Here is an 18,318-nt window from a genome sequence, read left to right on the forward strand (position 1 = left end):
TCTTTATACTTTGCATTTATATTTATTCATTTGATTTTATTTAAGGAGCTTACAAGCAAAGCGGAATCCAATTCAAGCACAGAGCTAAGCTGTGAAAGGAGAAATCCCCCCCCCCAAAAAAAACCTTGAACGATTTTATAATTTCTAATCTTTATAATGAGCTCATTTTCAGAGAAAATGTGAGGACCAGGATCAAGACCGGGGTTAGGAATCTGCTTTAAAGAGCAACACTTTGCTCATCGAATTTGAACCTTGACTAGTGCAGAATCTAGTATTACAGTAGTGTGTGTGTGTGTGTGTGTGTTACAGATCAGGGCGTGGGTCAAGTCTTGTATCTGTTTTTTGATCAGGGACTCCAGTTTTGTGTTGGACACAGCGCCCTGAGACAGATCCTTCAGCAACTTCCTGTCTGATAAGAAAACGATAATTGCATTTTAAAGGCTGATTTCACACTATTTGTCTTTTCTTTTTTTTTCTCACCCACAGCACACTTTATATTTAATCCTACAGATCTTGTTGGTGTAAAAAATAAATATATTTTATTGCTGTAATATACAAAAAAAACAAAACAAACCCTGAGATAATACAATAAGGGGCATTCACATTAAAGCCAGTTAGGAACATCTCATCTCTCATCTCATTATCTGTAGCCGCTTTATCCTGTTCTACAGGGTCGCAGGCAAGCTGGAGCCTATCCCAGCTGACTACGGGCGAAAGGCGGGGTACACCCTGGACAAGTCGCCAGGTCATCACAGGGCTGACACATAGACACAGACAACCATTCACACTCACATTCACACCTACGGTCAATTTAGAGTCACCAGTTAACCTAACCTGCATGTCTTTGGACTGTGGGGGAAACCGGAGCACCCGGAGGAAACCCACGCGGACACGGGGAGAACATGCAAACTCCTCACGGAAAGGCCCTCGCCGGCCACGGGGCTCGAACCCGGACCTTCTTGCTGTGAGGCGACAGCGCTAACCACTACACCACCGTGCCGCCCCTGGTTCAACCTATGACTGGTAATTGTGTTGTTACGGTTACAGTGCGCATGTCCTGTTTCATAGCATATATAAATAACATGTTTTGAAAACATCAACTTCGTAACCAACAGGGAAAGTGTGTGTGTGTGGGGGGAAATCACATGGCACTGGTCTGGTGTTTGACCCTTCTGTGTTGTCGTACCTCCGTCCTCATTAATAATATGCACTATGGGGTCCGTGAGTGCTGAAGCTGTACATCGGGGCAGCACAAGAACAACTCGAACCTTCTGGAGACGTGAATCGCTTTCACTCAGTTCAGCAAATTGCTCAGACAGCAAGTGTACATCTTCACATACAGATAGCACACTGTTAGAGTTCAACAGCTTACTGCATTTATTAAATATTTAGCTCAAATGTTCTGATCTCAGAAATCTCTCACTTTTGCAGCCAATGCGCGACAGCGTCAACTGTAGTGCCTCCCTGTGGGCGGAGCCAGCAGAAAGCCCACAGATGTAGACATGGTTGGAAAGAATGGAAGCCTGGACACCTACGTGCGCCACGGTGTGTGCAGAGAACGACCCTGCCATCAGCACATCTGTGTTTTTGGCCAACAGGGGGCGCAGTGCACACACAGCCAGACTGCGGGACTTCTCCTTTAAGAAACACAGGTGTACACACAAGGCAAGATGCATGATATGCACGCTTGAGATACAAGACATAAGTGTGTGTGTGCATGATATAATGAGTGTGTCACCTGTATTATAAGTGCATGATCCATTAACAGTGTCGTCTTGTTTAGAAGTTCTTGGGCATGGTGTGGAAACAGCAGGACATCAGGACAGTGTGTGTCCTTACAGAACACACTCCCTTCCAGATGTGTGTGTTGATCCACTTGGACGAAGCCCTGTGTCTTCAGCATCTCACACACTTCATCCACGCTGCAGAGTCACAAAGTGCACATGCATACATGCCGTGTATATTAGGTGGACAGTACAGGTGTGTGTGTGCGCGCGCGCGCACTTGTATTTATTACTTTATTGGGCACGATGACCAGGAGCACACAAACAGTATGGGGCCCAACAACCTTGTGGGCCCCAAAATCGTGGGCCCCAAAATCGTGGGCCCCACACCGATTTCAATTTAATCTAGCTCAGGCTCCTCACCTGATATGCCTCTTGCTCCCCCTTCACTTTCCATAAAGTATGGGTATGTGTGTAAAAAGTGTGAGAAATTTTTGCTCTCTAGCGCCCCTGAAGCTGGGTATAAGGCATTGCCACAGATGCACACTTCTGGAAGTGTGTATCATCATAGCCAATCAAATGAGACATTTATCTGCTTCAGGAAGGGCGTGTGCATGGCTTCAGGTGCTCTTGGCCACTAACTGGCATCCACAGCAAGCTACAAACAGAATAAAACTGCATACAGCTACCAATGCAAAAAATTTATTCCTGACGTGAACAACAGGTAGGCTTATTTTATAGAGTTTGACTTTGATCATTTTATATTGTTCATTCTCATATTGTTTCTTTATTGGTATTCGGTTTCTTGCAACAACATGGACGACACTGATGAGGATTCTACAACATACTAGTGCATCTCAAAAAATTAGAATATTGTGAAAAAGTTCAATGTTTTCCATCAGTTATTTAAGAAAGTGAAAATGTTATATTATAGACTCATTACACATAAACTAAAATGTTTCAAGCATTTTTCTATTTTAATTTTAATCAGTATGGCATACAGTACAAAAACAAAAAAAATCTCAAAATATTAGAATATTTCATTTCAAGTTTGAGTAAAACAGTATGAACACACATCTCTCGATCTAGTTCAGTACACACAACCACAATCATGGGGAAGACTGCTGACTTGACTGTTGTCCAGAAGATGATCACTGATGCCCTCCACAAGGAGGGTAAGCCGCAAAAGGTCATTGCTGAAAAGGGTGGCTGGAAAAGGTGCACAAGCAACAGGGATGGCCGCAGTCTTGAGAGGATTGTCAAGAAAAGTTGATTCAAGAACTTGGGAGAGCTTCACAAGGAGTGGACTGAGGCTGGTGTCAGTGTATCAAGACCCATCACAAACAGACATCTTCAAGAAAGGGGATACAATGTTCACATTCCTAATATCAAGCTACTCCTGAGCCAGAGACAATGTCAGAAGTGTCTTATCTGGGCTAAGGAGAGAAAGAAATGGACTGTTGCTCAGTGGTCCAAAGTCCTCTTTTCAGATGAAAGTACATTTTGCATTTAATTTGGAAATCACGGTTCTAGAGTCTGGAGGAAGAGTGGAGAGGCACAGAATCCAAGGTGTTTGAAGCCCAGTGTGAAGTTTCCACAGTCTGTGATGATTTGGGGTGCCATGTCATCTGCTGGTGTTGGTCCACTGTATTTTATCAAGTCCAAAGTCAACACAGTCATCTACCAGGAGATTTTAGAGCACTTCATGATTCCATCTGCTGACGAGCTTTTTGGAGATGCTGATTTCCTTTTCCAGCAGGACTTGGCACCTACCCACAGTGCCAAAACTACTACCAAATGGTTTGCTGACCATGATATTACTGTGTTTGATTGGCCAGCCAACTTGCCTGACCTGAACCCCATAGAGAATCTATGGGGTATTGTCAAGAGGAAGATGAGAAACACCCGACCCAAAAATACAGATACGCTGAAGGCCACTATCAAAGCAACCTGGGCTTCAATAACACCTCAGCAGTGCCACAGACTGATCACCTCCACGCCACACCGCATTGATACAGTAATTCATGGTAAAGGAGCCCCAACCAAGTATTGAGTGTATAAATGAATATACTTTTCAGAAGTTGGACATTTCTGTATTGTAAATCCTTTTTTTGATTGATCTTAGGGAATATTCTAATAATTTGAGATACTGGATTTCTGATTTTCATGAGCTATAAGTCAAAATTAAAACAAAAAAGGCTTTAAATATTTCACTTTACATGTAATGAATATAGAATATATGAAAGTTTACCTTTTTGAATTAAATTATGAAAAAAAGGAACTTTTTCATGGTATTCAAATTTTTTGAGACGCACTAGTACTGTTCCAGTGTGCAATCAGACCGTGAAGTTCTTCCAAAGTTGAGAAGAACAAAAGCATTTTGGTATGCCTCTGACATTGAATTCTAATAAATGGTTTATAGGCTATTTCCTACAAAATCTTTCCCCATGATGGATTTTAATAGAATGTGCATAAAATGGATAATAATACTTTTACATAACACTTTTTTTCAGATGAATAATAGAATACCAGATTTTTCTGATGCTTTTTACGATTCAAGTGATGATAGCGCAGAGGGCCTTTCCATTTCAAAGTCTGAAATGGCTTTACAAAGGTCCAGGAGAGGCTGTTGGCGTCCTGTAAGCCCTTTTTTATGCTCCTTCATGTTATCACTTAAAGGGTAGTGCCAACCAAAGTCAATACCATGTTCACTAATTGGAGTGCCAGACATGCACTGATAGTACTTTGAATTTCACTCAGCCATCCTATCGAATGTACTTCATCCTAAAACGCAGTAGACAGTTAAGAGTGTAATTAATTTGTAGGTTGAGTTATTAACTTCAGTTTTTTCCTTTTCTTTGAAAGAAAGTGTGGATAGTGAAGATGAGTATATTCCAAATCCCAGTGAGGAAAGCACAGACAGTGACTGCACCATTGATTTATCCCTGGGTAATAAAATCAAAACAATTCCATCTACTTGTCAGAGCAGGGGCAAGCCTTCCAGTCAGAGCAGATTTGAAACAAGGCATGACCCCACACAAAGAGTTCCTGGTAGCAAAGCTGATGTGAATGAAGAGAAAATAATGCAAACGTATACTAATGAGGAGGCAAGTGTTTCACTGTCCCTTGAAGAACAGCAGTCTGTCTTTGTTAATCCAGTTTTGAAGAAGGAGGATGGTTCAAGAAGATATAATAAGAAACATCACTGCTTATATTGTGGACGAGTAGTTCAGAAAATGTCAAGACACTTGTTGCGTAAAAACACAGCAATCAGGCTGATGTTGCAAAAGTGCTGACTTTGCCAAAGAATTCAAAAGAAAGGCGACTGCAATTAGATTATATCCAAAATAAGGGGACCTTTGAGCACAACACTGAAGTGTTGGAAAGCAAAAAAGGCAAACTCATCCCATGGAAATAACCGAAGGAGAGAACTGAAGGATGTAATTTATGCATTGTCCTGTATGTACTGCTACGGCTTGTTCACAAAAAGTGTTGTAGCGACATTTTCAGGTCTGCAAATTCAAGCCTCAGGAGAACATATCAAAATGAGGTAAAACAAGAGTCCAGGCATTGTGTGCTTTTGCTGACCCTGCGCCAACTGGATTTAGTGATGCATACTGGAAATTCTTAAGTGATATGAATCAAGGCAAGGTTGCAGTTACTATGAAGGAAGATTGCTGCCTTCTAGAATATGGCTACAGGCTGTTCAACAAGAATAAGAAGGTAGTTAGCCAACACCAATATCCATCCATTATCTGTAGCTGCTTATCCTATACAGGGTCGCGGGCAAGCTGGAGCCTATCCCAGCTGACTATGGACGAGAGGTGGGGTACACCCTGGACAAGTCGCCAGGCCATCGCAATGCTGACACATAGACAAACATTCACACCTACGGTCAATTGAGAGCCACCAATTAACCTAACCTGCATGTCTTTGGACTGTGGGGGAAATCAGAGCACCCGGAGGAAACCCACACAGACACGGGGAGAACATGCAAACTCCACACAGAAAGGCCCTCGCTGGCCACTGGGCTGAAACCCAGGACCTTCTTGCTATGAGGCGACAGTGCTAACCACTACACCACCATGCCGCCCCAACACCAATATATTCAACAAAAACCAAGAGAGCTTTGCAGACTGGTAGTGGAAGCAAAAAAAGTTGCACCTGTGAAGACTATGAAAGAACTCATAAAACCTGAAAAGTACAGTCTTGTTGTCACTGCTGCAAGATGCCTAGCTGGATTCAGTGATGAAACTGGCAAATATCAACGTCCATCTCTTGCTCACAAAGTTGGACACAGCTTGCATTCTTTGGCTATGTATATTAAGTCCAAAGGATTGAAGATGAAAGATAAACAAACTGTCCAAGCTGCTGAGGAATTTGCACAGCAATACCAAGAAAGTTGGAAACTTGACATTGCAATCCAAGCGCTAACTTACCTTGACCAGGCCAAGTGGAATTCTCCTCAGCTCCTCCCATTCACACAGGATGTCCAAAATATTCATTGCCATTTACCTGAGAAACAGCAGCAACACCTGAATGCCCTGAAAGAAGAGCCTTCGCTCTCAAACTGGAAAGACCTTGCTACAGTAATCCTGGTGCAAGTTATCCTCTTCAACCGCTGGAGAGCAGGAGAGGTATCAAGAATGCCCTTGTCTGTGTACTTATCAAAGGACACATTAGAAATGCATGAAGATGTTAACCTGGCCTTTACAGCACTCTGGCAGAAGCTTTGCAAACATTTTGCCTGGATAATCATAGTAGGAAAGAGAGGAAGGAAAGTTCTTGTTCTCCTCACCCTGCTCATGAGGGAGTCACTTGATACTCTGAGATGTGAGAAGAATGTGGGGTGCGGAATGAAAATGGACACTTGTTTGCATTGCCACATTCTGCCCATTACCTTAGGGGTTCTGACTGCATAAGGCAATTTGTGAATGACTGTGATGACCTCAAAACTCCCAAAGCACTTACCTCTACAAAACACATTGCTACTCTTTCAACCATTCTGAATCTCAAGACTTGACCAGCTGGCAGATTTCCTTGGGCATAACATTGAGGTCCAAAGAAAGCACTACCACCTTCTAGAGGGCGCCCTCCAGCTAGCTAAAATAAATTAAGTTCTCCTGGCATTGGAACAGGGATGGCTAGGAGAATACAAAAGGAAGAGTCTGGATGAAATTCACCTTGATGTGAACGGTATTAACTCTTAGTATACAGTTTGGTCCATAAATATTTGGACAGAGACAACATTTTTCTAATTTTGGTTCTGTACATTACCACAATGAATTTTGAACAAAACAATTCAGATGCAGTTGATGTTCAGACTTTCAGCTTTAATTCAGTGGGTTGAACAAAATGATTGCATAAAAATGTGAGGAACTAAAAGCATTTTTTAAACACAATCCTTTCATTTCAGGGGCCCAAAAGTAATTGGACAAATTAAATAATTGTAAATAAAATGTTCATTTCTAATACTTGGTTGAAAACCCTTTGTTGGCAATGACTGCCTGAAGTCTTGAACTAATGGACATCACCAGACGCTGTGTTTCCTCCTTTTTAATGCTCTGCCAGGCCTTTACTGCAGCGGTTTTCAGTTGCTGTTTGTTTGTGGGCCTTTCTGTCTGAAGTTTAGTCTTTAACAAGTGAAATGCATGCTCAATTGGGTTGAGATCAGGTGCCTGACTTGGCCATTCAAGAATGTTCCACTTCTTTGCTTTTATAAACTCCTGGGTTGCTTTGGCTTTATGTTTTGGGTCATTGTCCATCCGTATTATGAAACGCCAACCAATCAGTTTGGCTGCATTTGGCTGGATTTGAGCACACAGTATGTCTCTGAATACCTCAGAATTCATCCGGCTGCTTCTGTCCTGTGTCACATCATCAATAAACACTAGTGATCCAGTGCCACTGGCAGCCATGCATGCCCAAGCCATCACACTGCCTCCGCCGTGTTTTACAGATGATGTGGTATGCTTTGGATCATGAGCTGTACCATGCCTTCGCCATACTTTTTTTCTTTCCATCATTCTGGTCGAAATTGATCTTGGTTTCATCTGTCCAAAGAATGTTCTTCCAGAACTGTGCTGGCTTTTTTAGATGTTTTTTTTAGCAAAGTCCAATCTAGCCTTTTTATTCTTGAGGCTTATGAGTGGCTTGCACTGTGCAGTGAACCCTCTGTATTTACTTTCATACAATCTTCTCTTTATGGTAGATCTGGATATTGATACGCCTACCTCCTGGAGAGTGTTGTTCACTTGGTTGGCTGTTGTGAAGGGGTTTCTCTTCACCATGGAAATTATTCTGCGATCATCCACCACTGTTGTCTTCTGTGGGCGTCCAGGTCTTTTTGCATTGATGAGTTCACCAGTGCTTTCTTTCTTTCTCAGGATGTACCAAACTGTAGATTTTGCCACTCCTAATATTTTAGCAATTTTTCGGATGGGTTTTTTCTGTTTTCGCAGCTTAAAGGAACAGTCCACCGTACTTCCATAATGAAATATGCTCTTATCTGAATTGAGACGAGCTGCTCCGTACCTCTCCGAGCTTTGCGCGACCTCCCAGTCAGTCAGACGCAGTCAGACGCGCTGTCACTCCTGTTAGCAATGTAGCTAGGCTCAGTATGGCCAATGGTATTTTTTGGGGCTGTAGTTAGATGCGACCAAACTCTTCCGCGTTTTTCCTGTTTACATAGGTTTATATGACCAGTGATATGAAACAAGTTCAGTTACACAAATTGAAACGTAGTGATTTTCTATGCTATGGAAAGTCCGCACTATAATGACAGGCGTACTAACACCTTCTGTGCGCTTCGGCAGCGCATTGATACGGAGCTCAGATATCAATGCGCTGCCGAAGCGTGCAGAAGGACCCAGGGATTATGAGCACATAGGAACTCCCATATGGCCTTTCATTTGGCACCATGATATTTGACCCTGAAAGGTCAAACTCTAGGTCATGGATTTTCAGAGAGCTGTAACTTAAAAACGGTTGATGGTAGATGGATATTTACCATTATCAACTTGTAGGAAGTGCCATATGGGCTTTCATTTGGCACCATGACCTTTGACCTTGAATGACTTGGAAATGTCAAACTCAAGGTCATGGATTTTCATAGGACTATAACCTGACAGCTGGTGATTGAGAAATATTACCATTATTAACATATAGGTATAAAATAAGTGCTGCCGGGCGAGGTTTGTTTTGCTTGGCAACACTTGTTTTATTCTGTAGTCAGTTAATTGCCAATTTACGTTGGGATAAAGCTTCATGTCACGGACAAGTTGCAGTTGTTCATGTAATGGCAGTTGCATTGGTTGGTGTAGAGGGAAAGAGAGGAGATGCAGGATGTCGAGGATGTAAAGTAGAATGTAAATTCCTGATGCAGTCCTATAGTGTGTTTGGACAAATAATGGAAACCATGAATGTTTGTTCATTCCCTGTTAAGACATTAAAAACTAGAAGTAAGTGTGTGTGTGTGTGTGTGTGTGTGTGTACCTGCTCTTGAGTGTGTTGACCCAGGCACAGATGGGTAGATTGTGTTTTCTCTGGTGCTTTTCCTTCACACTTTTTGGCAGAATGTCATCGATACACACCAGATCCTGCTTGATTCTGAAGCGAGCCAGTGAGGCTGCAAGCTTAGTCCTAAAACTAACATATGTACACATGCACACCAGGTGTATTTGGGAGGAAAAAAACACAAACAGATTATAAACATTTCTGAATAATTTTGCATAAACCTGAAGAGGCTGTCCTCCACCAGCTTCACTTCTTCTACAAGCCCCTCCCCTTCTCCTGTCATTGGCTCTCTGGGCTGAAACTTTCTGTCCTGCAGGTCATACAGCATGACCATCACCAAGGCCATGACATCATCTGGCTAAACATATGAAAATGTTCATTTCACACTCGATGCTGATTCCAAGCAATGTTTAAGAAAAATGCAAACTCACCAGTTGTTGAGCTGCCTGGAAGCAGCTGTCAATCAGGACGTCCTCCAACAGCGCTTGGACTGGGATCAGATAAAAACGTGTAATTTAGTGTTGAATAAAATTTGAATTCATTTCACCTACATAAAAGCACCATGGTGTAGATGATGGATGTCATGGACAAAAAAAAGTCAATACATTTATGCACTCTGGGAAATGAAAGTGGTGTATTAGTAGTACCGAGAGGAATTTTATGAGACAGTCAGTTCTATGGAAATTTAGATTGGAAAAGGGAAACAAAATCGTCCAGAACTGCAATAGGATTTTTATATAAAATGGTAGCTTAATGTTTAAAGTTCTGCACTAGTAACTGGAAGGTTTTAGGTTCACATCCCTAAAGAATGAAAGGAAAAAAAAATTAGCTCTGTGTGTTGGGAGAATTCTACCTTGTTTTTAGACTGCCCTGTTATTCATGGTTTTCTTTGCTTTATGTGTTAGCCATTTTCTCCAGCCTTTTATAAAAAAAAATCTTCCATTTTCAACTTGTATGTAAGATTTTCCGTCACAAGTATATCATCTATGATTGACAACCATTGGTTGACAGTGGTTAGCACTGTCGCCTCACAGCAAGAAGGTTCTGAGTTTGAGCCCAGCGGCCGATGGAGGCCTTTCTGTGTGGAGTTTGCATGTTCTCCCCGTGTCCGTGTGGGTTTCCTCCGGGTGCTCTGGTTTCCCCCACAGTCCAAAGACATACAGGTTAGGATGATTGGTGGCTCTAAATTGACCGTAGGTGTGAATGTGAGTGTGAATGGTTGTTTGTCTCTGTGTGTCAGCCCTGCGATGATCTGGCGACTTGTCCAGGGTGTACCCCACCTCTCACCTATAGTCAGCTGGGATAGGCTCCAGCTTGCCTGCGACCCTGCACAGGTTAAGTGGCTACAGATAATAGATGGATGGATGTTTGTGACTTGGTGCTTCAGTCTTGAGCCAGTTCTTAGTAATGGCCGCCTTTCCAGCCGCCAGGCAAGGCAAGTTTATTTATATAGTGCATTTCATACACAGTGGCAGTTCAATGTGCTTTACAGAGGTAAAAGCAAAACAGTAAACAATAGAAAATAAAATTACATAAAATAAAGGGGGAAGAAGAGAGAAAAAAATAAGAATTAAACAATAGTAGAAATAAAATAATAAAATGAAGTAAAAGTTCAGTAAAAAAACAGCAGAATAAAATAGTATAAAAGTTAAGTAAAGTTTAAAACATGCAGAGACTGTAAAAGTTAAGTAAAGTTTAAAACATGTAAAGATGACAATATTAATCAGTTAGCAGAAAGCATCTGAGAACAGCCTGGTCTTTAGTCTAGATTTGAAGCTGCCAACAGCAGGAGCATTTTTAATGTCCTCTGGGAGTTGGTTCCATAGCTGTACTGCATAGTAGCTAAAAGCTGCTTCACCACACTTTGTTTTAACAACAGGTTTTACCAGTAAATTTTGCTGCTGCGATCTGGTACGATCTGATTGGGTTAGGCCACTGCAACATATCAGAGAGGTAATTGGGCCCTGTACCATTTAGAGATTTGTACACCAGCAGCAATACTTTAAAGTCAATTCTGTAGCCTACTGGAAGCCAGTGAAGGGACCTTAGAATTGGAGTAATGTGCTCTGTTCTTTTTGTTCGTGTGAGAACCCTAGCTACTGCATTTTGAACCAGCTGAAGTCGTTTGATGGTTTTTTTTTGGCAGGCCTGTGAAAAGGCCATTGCAGTAATCAACCCTACTAGAGATGAAGGCATGTATAAGTTTTCCCAGATCATTTTTTGACATAAGTCCTCTTAGTTTGGAAATGTTTTTTAGGTGATAAAATGCCGATTTAGTGATTGCTTTCATGTGACTGTCAAAGTTTAGCTCGCGGTCAATGAAAACACCAAGATTTTTAACCATATCTTTTGTTTTAATCCCCTTTGTGTCAAGAATAGTGGTAATCCTGAGTCTTTCATCTTTTTTCCCCAAATAGAATTACTTCTGTTTTATCTGTGTTCAGCTGAAGAAAATTTTGTGACATCCAGTTGTTGATTTGGTCGATACACTGGTAGAGACATTCAAGGGGGGCATAATCATTAGGTGACAGAGCAAAATAAATGTGGGTGTCATCTGCATAGCAGTGATACAAAATTGAGTTGTTCTTGATAATTTGTCCAAATTATCCAGCCAGGAGGATCTTGACCAAATGCTGGTCTCCTACATGAACAGTTCCTTCCAAGTATCCATGGTATAAGACAAGATTTAGGAATTACATAACCCAATACACCACCGCGTTTTTGATTCCACTTTGTTCCTTACCTAACATTTCTCTTTGATACCTGATACGTAGATGGGTTTGAGCTCAGCTCTGCTCACAGTTGGTTCTTTCTTACACTTTGTGTAAAAGCAACCATCAAATCAACTAGTGAGGGCAGACAGAAAAAGCATAAAGATGTAAAAGAAATAGGAAAGCCAAGACAGACCACAGTTTCCCAAATGGCTGCATGCTTTAATAATGCAGAATGAGATGAGGAGAGCAGGATAAAAGGATCGAGGAAGATGAAGTATGGATGAGCAACATGGCTGTGGGAATTGGACGCTCTGATCTGACACGAAACTTGGACTCTTCAGGGTTCCTCTTTTTTCAAGGGTGGCTTGTTAAAAAAAAAAATTAAAAAGGCTCTCGGAGTTAGCCTGCACTGAAATGATTACTCAATAAGCTTGTCCCCTGTCTCAAACTCCAAAACTCAAGTGAGCCCATCCATGGTTCACATCACTGATGCCAACTTGATTGTTAGGATAGCATGATGGTGAGATGTCTTGCATCTGGGAAAGGTTTAGCAGGGCGCAAGTGGTATGCCAAATTGATTCACCATCAACTGTAGATCTTTCTGGCAGAACTGAGCAGTCTAGGTCATGACTGATCTCGCTGTGTGAGGTTATATTCTTTCCTGTACCAATAATTCTGCCCACGTTACTCACCAATCAACCTACAGAGTCCACATCACACTGGCCTAAGTGTCAGTCATGGGATCTAACAATTGTACCAGAGTTCCTTCAACTCTGCCTTACATAGCCATCACAATGCATCCTATGTCTTTATGGTCTTCATGACATTACAGGCATTTAGCAGACACTCTTATCTAGAGCGATGTACAACACACCCAGAGCAGTTGGGGGTTAGGTGCCTTGCTCAAGGGCACTTCAGCCCTTCTTGCTGGTCCAGGGAATCAAACCGGCAACCTTTTGGTCCCAAAACTGCTTCTCTCACCATTGAAAGTCTTCTTCCCCATGAAAGTCTCTGTGTACTTTCTCGCTTTCAGGTGATTCTTACCACCCACATTACCTCCAAATTTGAACCAGTTTTAATGATGGTGTGATTTTAATCTGATTCTTATCTCATTATCTCATCTCATCTCATTATCTCTAGCCGCTTTATTCCTGTTCTACAGGGTCGCAGGCAAGCTGGAGCCTATCCCAGCTGACTACGGGCGAAAGGCGGGGTACACCCTGGACAAGTCGCCAGGTCATCACAGGGCTGACACATAGACACAGACAACCATTCACACTCACATTCACACCTACGGTCAATTTAGAGTCACCAGTTAACCTAACCTGCATGTCTTTGGACTGTGGGGGAAACCGGAGCACCCGGAGGAAACCCACGCGGACACGGGGAGAACATGCAAACTCCACACAGAAAGGCCCTCGCCGGCCACGGGGCTCGAACCCAGGACCTTCTTGCTGTGAGGCGACAGCGCTAACCACTACACCACCGTGCCACCCTTTAATCTGATTATTATCTCATCTCATTATCTCTAGCCGCTTTATCCTTCTACAGGGTCGCAGGCAAGCTGGAGCCTATCCCAGTTGACTACGGGCGAAAGGCGGGGTACACCCTGGACAAGTCGCCAGGTCATCACAGGGCTGACACATAGACACAGACAACCATTCACACTCACAGTCACACCTACGCTCAATTTAGAGTCACCAGTTAACCTAACCTGCATGTCTTTGGACTGTGGGGGAAACCGGAGCACCCGGAGGAAACCCACGCGGACACGGGGAGAACATGCAAACTCCGCACAGAAAGGCCCTCGCCGGCCACGGGGCTCGAACCCGGACCTTCTTGCTGTGAGGCGACAGCGCTAACCACTACACCACCGTGCCACCCTTTAATCTGATTATTATATGATATTAAAGAAAATACACTTTAGATTTAGTCAAATGTCACATACAAAAACAATTAAACAACTAGAATATATAATAAGCCCAGTCTCTCAGAGAATAACAGTTACGTGTGGCCGGTCAGAGAAGGTCGAGTAACACGTGCAAACACTGGAGCAAGATTTCACATTGATATCCCAAATGGACACATTCATTATTTAGCTCATTGCCTCTCATTCTCACATTCTCACTCTCCGTGGGTGAACCGGTCCAACAATAGAGCACCAGCTCTCAGTTCTGACTTCAATCTAAACCTCACTAATATAAAATTACAACAACAAAAAAAAAAATCAGTCTGTAGGTTTAAAGGCTGGTTTTAAATCCTAATTGGAAAATGTGTCAAATCTCAATGTCAATATGTCAATGCTATTTCAGCTAAATATATAGAACAATCATGATATTAGTCTTCAAAGTATTGGATTTTTCCCAGTAGGATGTGCGTTATGTAGTTATGATCTATTATAAATCAGTACAATATGCAGGCGTAGAAGAGTGTAAAACAATACTCAGTGTGTTGACATGGTGTTCAGTAAGAGCAGATTGTGTAGGAGCACAGGACAGTCTGTTCTCTAGGATTACAGCAGCAGGTCTTATGTACAAATTTACAGCATCCAAGTGAAATTATCCTCTGAAGCAAAGGCAAGACTTGGTAATGTACATTGTTATTTTTAGGACATGCTTGAGGAATACTTCCTAACTCTCTTACTATCAGGCTTGTAGTACTCGAGTCCAGGACTCTGACTTGAGTCCGACTTGTGCCCTAATTTTAAGGACTCATGACTCGACTTGGACTTGAGCACTGATAACTTGGACTCATGCATTAACTGCATTCAGATTCGTCAATTGTTTTTTTTTTGTAACATGCCATAATAATTTCATCTCATCTCATTATCTCTAGCCACTTTATCCTGTTCTACAGGGTCGCAGGCAAGCTGGAGCCTATCCCAGCTGACTACGGGCGAAAGGCGGGGTACACCCCGCCTTTCAAGTGTCAGCCCTGTGATGACAAGTCGCCAGGTCATCACAGGGCTGACACATAGACAACCATTCACACTCACATTCACACCTACGGTCAATTTAGAGTCACCAGTTAACCTAACCTGCACGTCTTTGGACTGTGGGGGAAACCGGAGCACCCGGAGGAAACCCACGCGGACACGGGGAGAACATGCAAACTCCGCACAGAAAGGCCCTCGCCGGCCACGGGGCTCGAACCCGGACCTTCTTGCTGTGAGGCGACAGCGCTAACCACTACACCACCGTGCCACCCTTTAATCTGATTATTATATGATATTAAAGAAAATACACTTTAGATTTAGTCAAATGTCACATACAAAAACAATTAAACAACTAGAATATATAATAAGCCCAGTCTCTCAGAGAATAACAGTTACGTGTGGCCGGTCAGAGAAGGTCGAGTAACACGTGCAAACACTGGAGCAAGATTTCACATTGATATCCCAAATGGACACATTCATTATTTAGCTCATTGCCTCTCATTCTCACATTCTCACTCTCCGTGGGTGAACCGGTCCAACAATAGAGCACCAGCTCTCAGTTCTGACTTCAATCTAAACCTCACTAATATAAAATTACAACAACAAAAAAAAAAATCAGTCTGTAGGTTTAAAGGCTGGTTTTAAATCCTAATTGGAAAATGTGTCAAATCTCAATGTCAATATGTCAATGCTATTTCAGCTAAATATATAGAACAATCATGATATTAGTCTTCAAAGTATTGGATTTTTCCCAGTAGGATGTGCGTTATGTAGTTATGATCTATTATAAATCAGTACAATATGCAGGCGTAGAAGAGTGTAAAACAATACTCAGTGTGTTGACATGGTGTTCAGTAAGAGCAGATTGTGTAGGAGCACAGGACAGTCTGTTCTCTAGGATTACAGCAGCAGGTCTTATGTACAAATTTACAGCATCCAAGTGAAATTATCCTCTGAAGCAAAGGCAAGACTTGGTAATGTACATTGTTATTTTTAGGACATGCTTGAGGAATACTTCCTAACTCTCTTACTATCAGGCTTGTAGTACTCGAGTCCAGGACTCTGACTTGAGTCCGACTTGTGCCCTAATTTTAAGGACTCATGACTCGACTTGGACTTGAGCACTGATAACTTGGACTCATGCATTAACTGCATTCAGATTCGTCAATTGTTTTTTTTTTGTAACATGCCATAATAATTTCATCTCATCTCATTATCTCTAGCCACTTTATCCTGTTCTACAGGGTCGCAGGCAAGCTGGAGCCTATCCCAGCTGACTACGGGCGAAAGGCGGGGTACACCCCGCCTTTCAAGTGTCAGCCCTGTGATGACAAGTCGCCAGGTCATCACAGGGCTGACACATAGACAACCATTCACACTCACATTCACACCTACGGTCAATTTAGAGTCACCAGTTAACCTAACCTGCACGTCTTTGGACTGTGGGGGAAACCGGAGCACCCGGAGGAAACCCACGCGGACACGGGGAGAACATGCAAACTCCACACAGAAAGGCCCTCGCCGGCCCCGGGGCTCGAACCCGGACCTTCTTGCTGTGAGGCGACAGCGCTAACCACTACACCACCGTGCCGCCGCCATAATAATTTGGCATAAGATATTTATATCTCCATTCATTTTTGTACTAATTTCGTGTCAGATTGTCACACCTGTGCACCTTGGCGTGTGCATCAGATAGACTCTCGGGTGCGCTCCAGACAGTGCATGTGCCAAGCGGACTCTCACACACGCGCCGTAAACAACTCTCACCTACACAGGATTAAGGCACAATCAGTGTGCCTATATAAAAACTGTGAAATCACACTTATTTTGCGAAGTATTGAGTTGCGTTGCTCATACATTACCAAGCCTTATTTCCTTGTTTGGTTTCCTGAGCCCTGATTTCCTGTTTCTTGTCTTTGATTCTGCCGAGTCTACGATAGCCTGTTTGTGCCTCGCTCGACCTATTGCCTGTTTCACTGTTTTACGATTTTGCCTGCCGTTCTGGATTGTTTACCATCTTCACTTGTATTAATAAACGCACCTTCTGCACTTACAGTACAACCATCTCTGACAGAATACTTTGCACTCCCTGACAAAGAGAAGCACATTCACCTGTTCATAGGCTACGTCATGTTCAGGAACAAACTAATGTTAATGGTGTTAAAACAGCCACCGTCAAATGGTGTGGTTGGAGTCTTGTTCCCGGACTCGACTCTTTTTTTTTTTTTTTAAATGACTTGGACTTTACTGGGGACTTGAGACTGGACTTGAGGTTTAGTGACTCGACTACAACACTGCTTCCTATCTATATTGGAACATCCAGAGAAATTGTTTGTATTTTCACTTAATATTTTGAGAATTGAGCAATTTAAACACTTTGTATGCTGTTAATGAAATGAATGAATGAATGAATGTACACTACTGTTCAAAAGTTTGGGGTCACCCAGACAATTTTGTGTTTTCCATGAAAAATCACACTTTTATTTACCACCATAAGTTGTAAAATGAATAGAAAATATAGTCAAGACATTTTTCTGGCCATTTTGAGCATTTAATCGACCCCACAAATGTGATGCTCCAGAAACTCAATCTGCTCAAAGGAAGGTCAGTTTTATAGCTTCTCTAAAGAGCTCAACTGTTTTCAGCTGTGCTAACATGATTGTACAAGGGTTTTCTAATCATCCATTAGCCTTCTGAGGCAATGAGCAAACACATTGTACCATTAGAACACTGGAGTGAGAGTTGCTGGAAATGGGCCTCTATACACCTATGGAGATATTGCACCAAAAACCACACATTTGCAGCTAGAATAGTCATTTACCACATTAGCAATGTATAGAGTGGATTTCTGATTAGTTTAAAGTGATCTTCATTGAAAAGAACAGTGCTTTTCTTTCAAAAATAAGGACATTTCAAAGGGACCCCAAACTTTTGAACGGTAGTGTACAAGCTGTTAATGGCATGACTTACATTTCAGAGTGTTGAATGCCAGCTCATAAGCCCAGAGCTCCTTTTGATTTGTGTTGCGTTCATTCCTTGTGTCTCCAACAGCAGGGTGTAGGATGGGGGCATAACGTATAACCCTGGAATCCTGCATCTTCTCCGTACAAGATGCTCGGAAAGCCTCGGCCGCTTGTACGTACACACAGTCAGGAAATCCCTGCTTAGACATGGCCTTGGTTCCTAATGAGGGAGCTTCAGGAGTGCACTTTGGATTGGAATTGGTGCACGTTTCCCCAGCAGTGTTGGTATTTTTTTTTTTTTTTAAAGAGAGATGAAGGGCATTTCCATTTTACTATTTCAAACCTAAGTACATACAATATATAAAAGCACATAAAAGAAAAGATTATTAAATTTAAAACAAACCTCAATAGTAACTACAGATGTTATGTCCACTTTGTTAGACTCAGAAGAATGAGATGCTCAAGAT

General features: G+C 42.3%; 1 protein-coding gene across 1 annotated transcript in view; it reads right to left on the bottom strand.

Moving 5' to 3' along the window:
* LOC132882535 (putative methyltransferase NSUN7) overlaps nucleotides 1-18,060 on the bottom strand; it is a 30,439-nt gene extending 12,379 nt beyond the window's left edge. Inside the window, 9 exon segments of the mRNA XM_060915636.1 lie at nucleotides 308-409; nucleotides 1,187-1,330; nucleotides 1,424-1,637; nucleotides 1,739-1,937; nucleotides 3,775-3,812; nucleotides 9,191-9,371; nucleotides 9,461-9,597; nucleotides 9,671-9,729; nucleotides 17,859-18,060. Of these exon segments, the coding sequence (XP_060771619.1) occupies nucleotides 308-409; nucleotides 1,187-1,330; nucleotides 1,424-1,637; nucleotides 1,739-1,937; nucleotides 3,775-3,812; nucleotides 9,191-9,371; nucleotides 9,461-9,597; nucleotides 9,671-9,729; nucleotides 17,859-18,060 (1,276 nt within the window).
* Between the last annotated feature and the right edge of the window lie 258 nt (nucleotides 18,061-18,318).

This window comes from Neoarius graeffei, chromosome 3 (assembly GCF_027579695.1).
Source record: "Neoarius graeffei isolate fNeoGra1 chromosome 3, fNeoGra1.pri, whole genome shotgun sequence".
Classification (NCBI taxonomy): domain Eukaryota; kingdom Metazoa; phylum Chordata; class Actinopteri; order Siluriformes; family Ariidae; genus Neoarius; species Neoarius graeffei.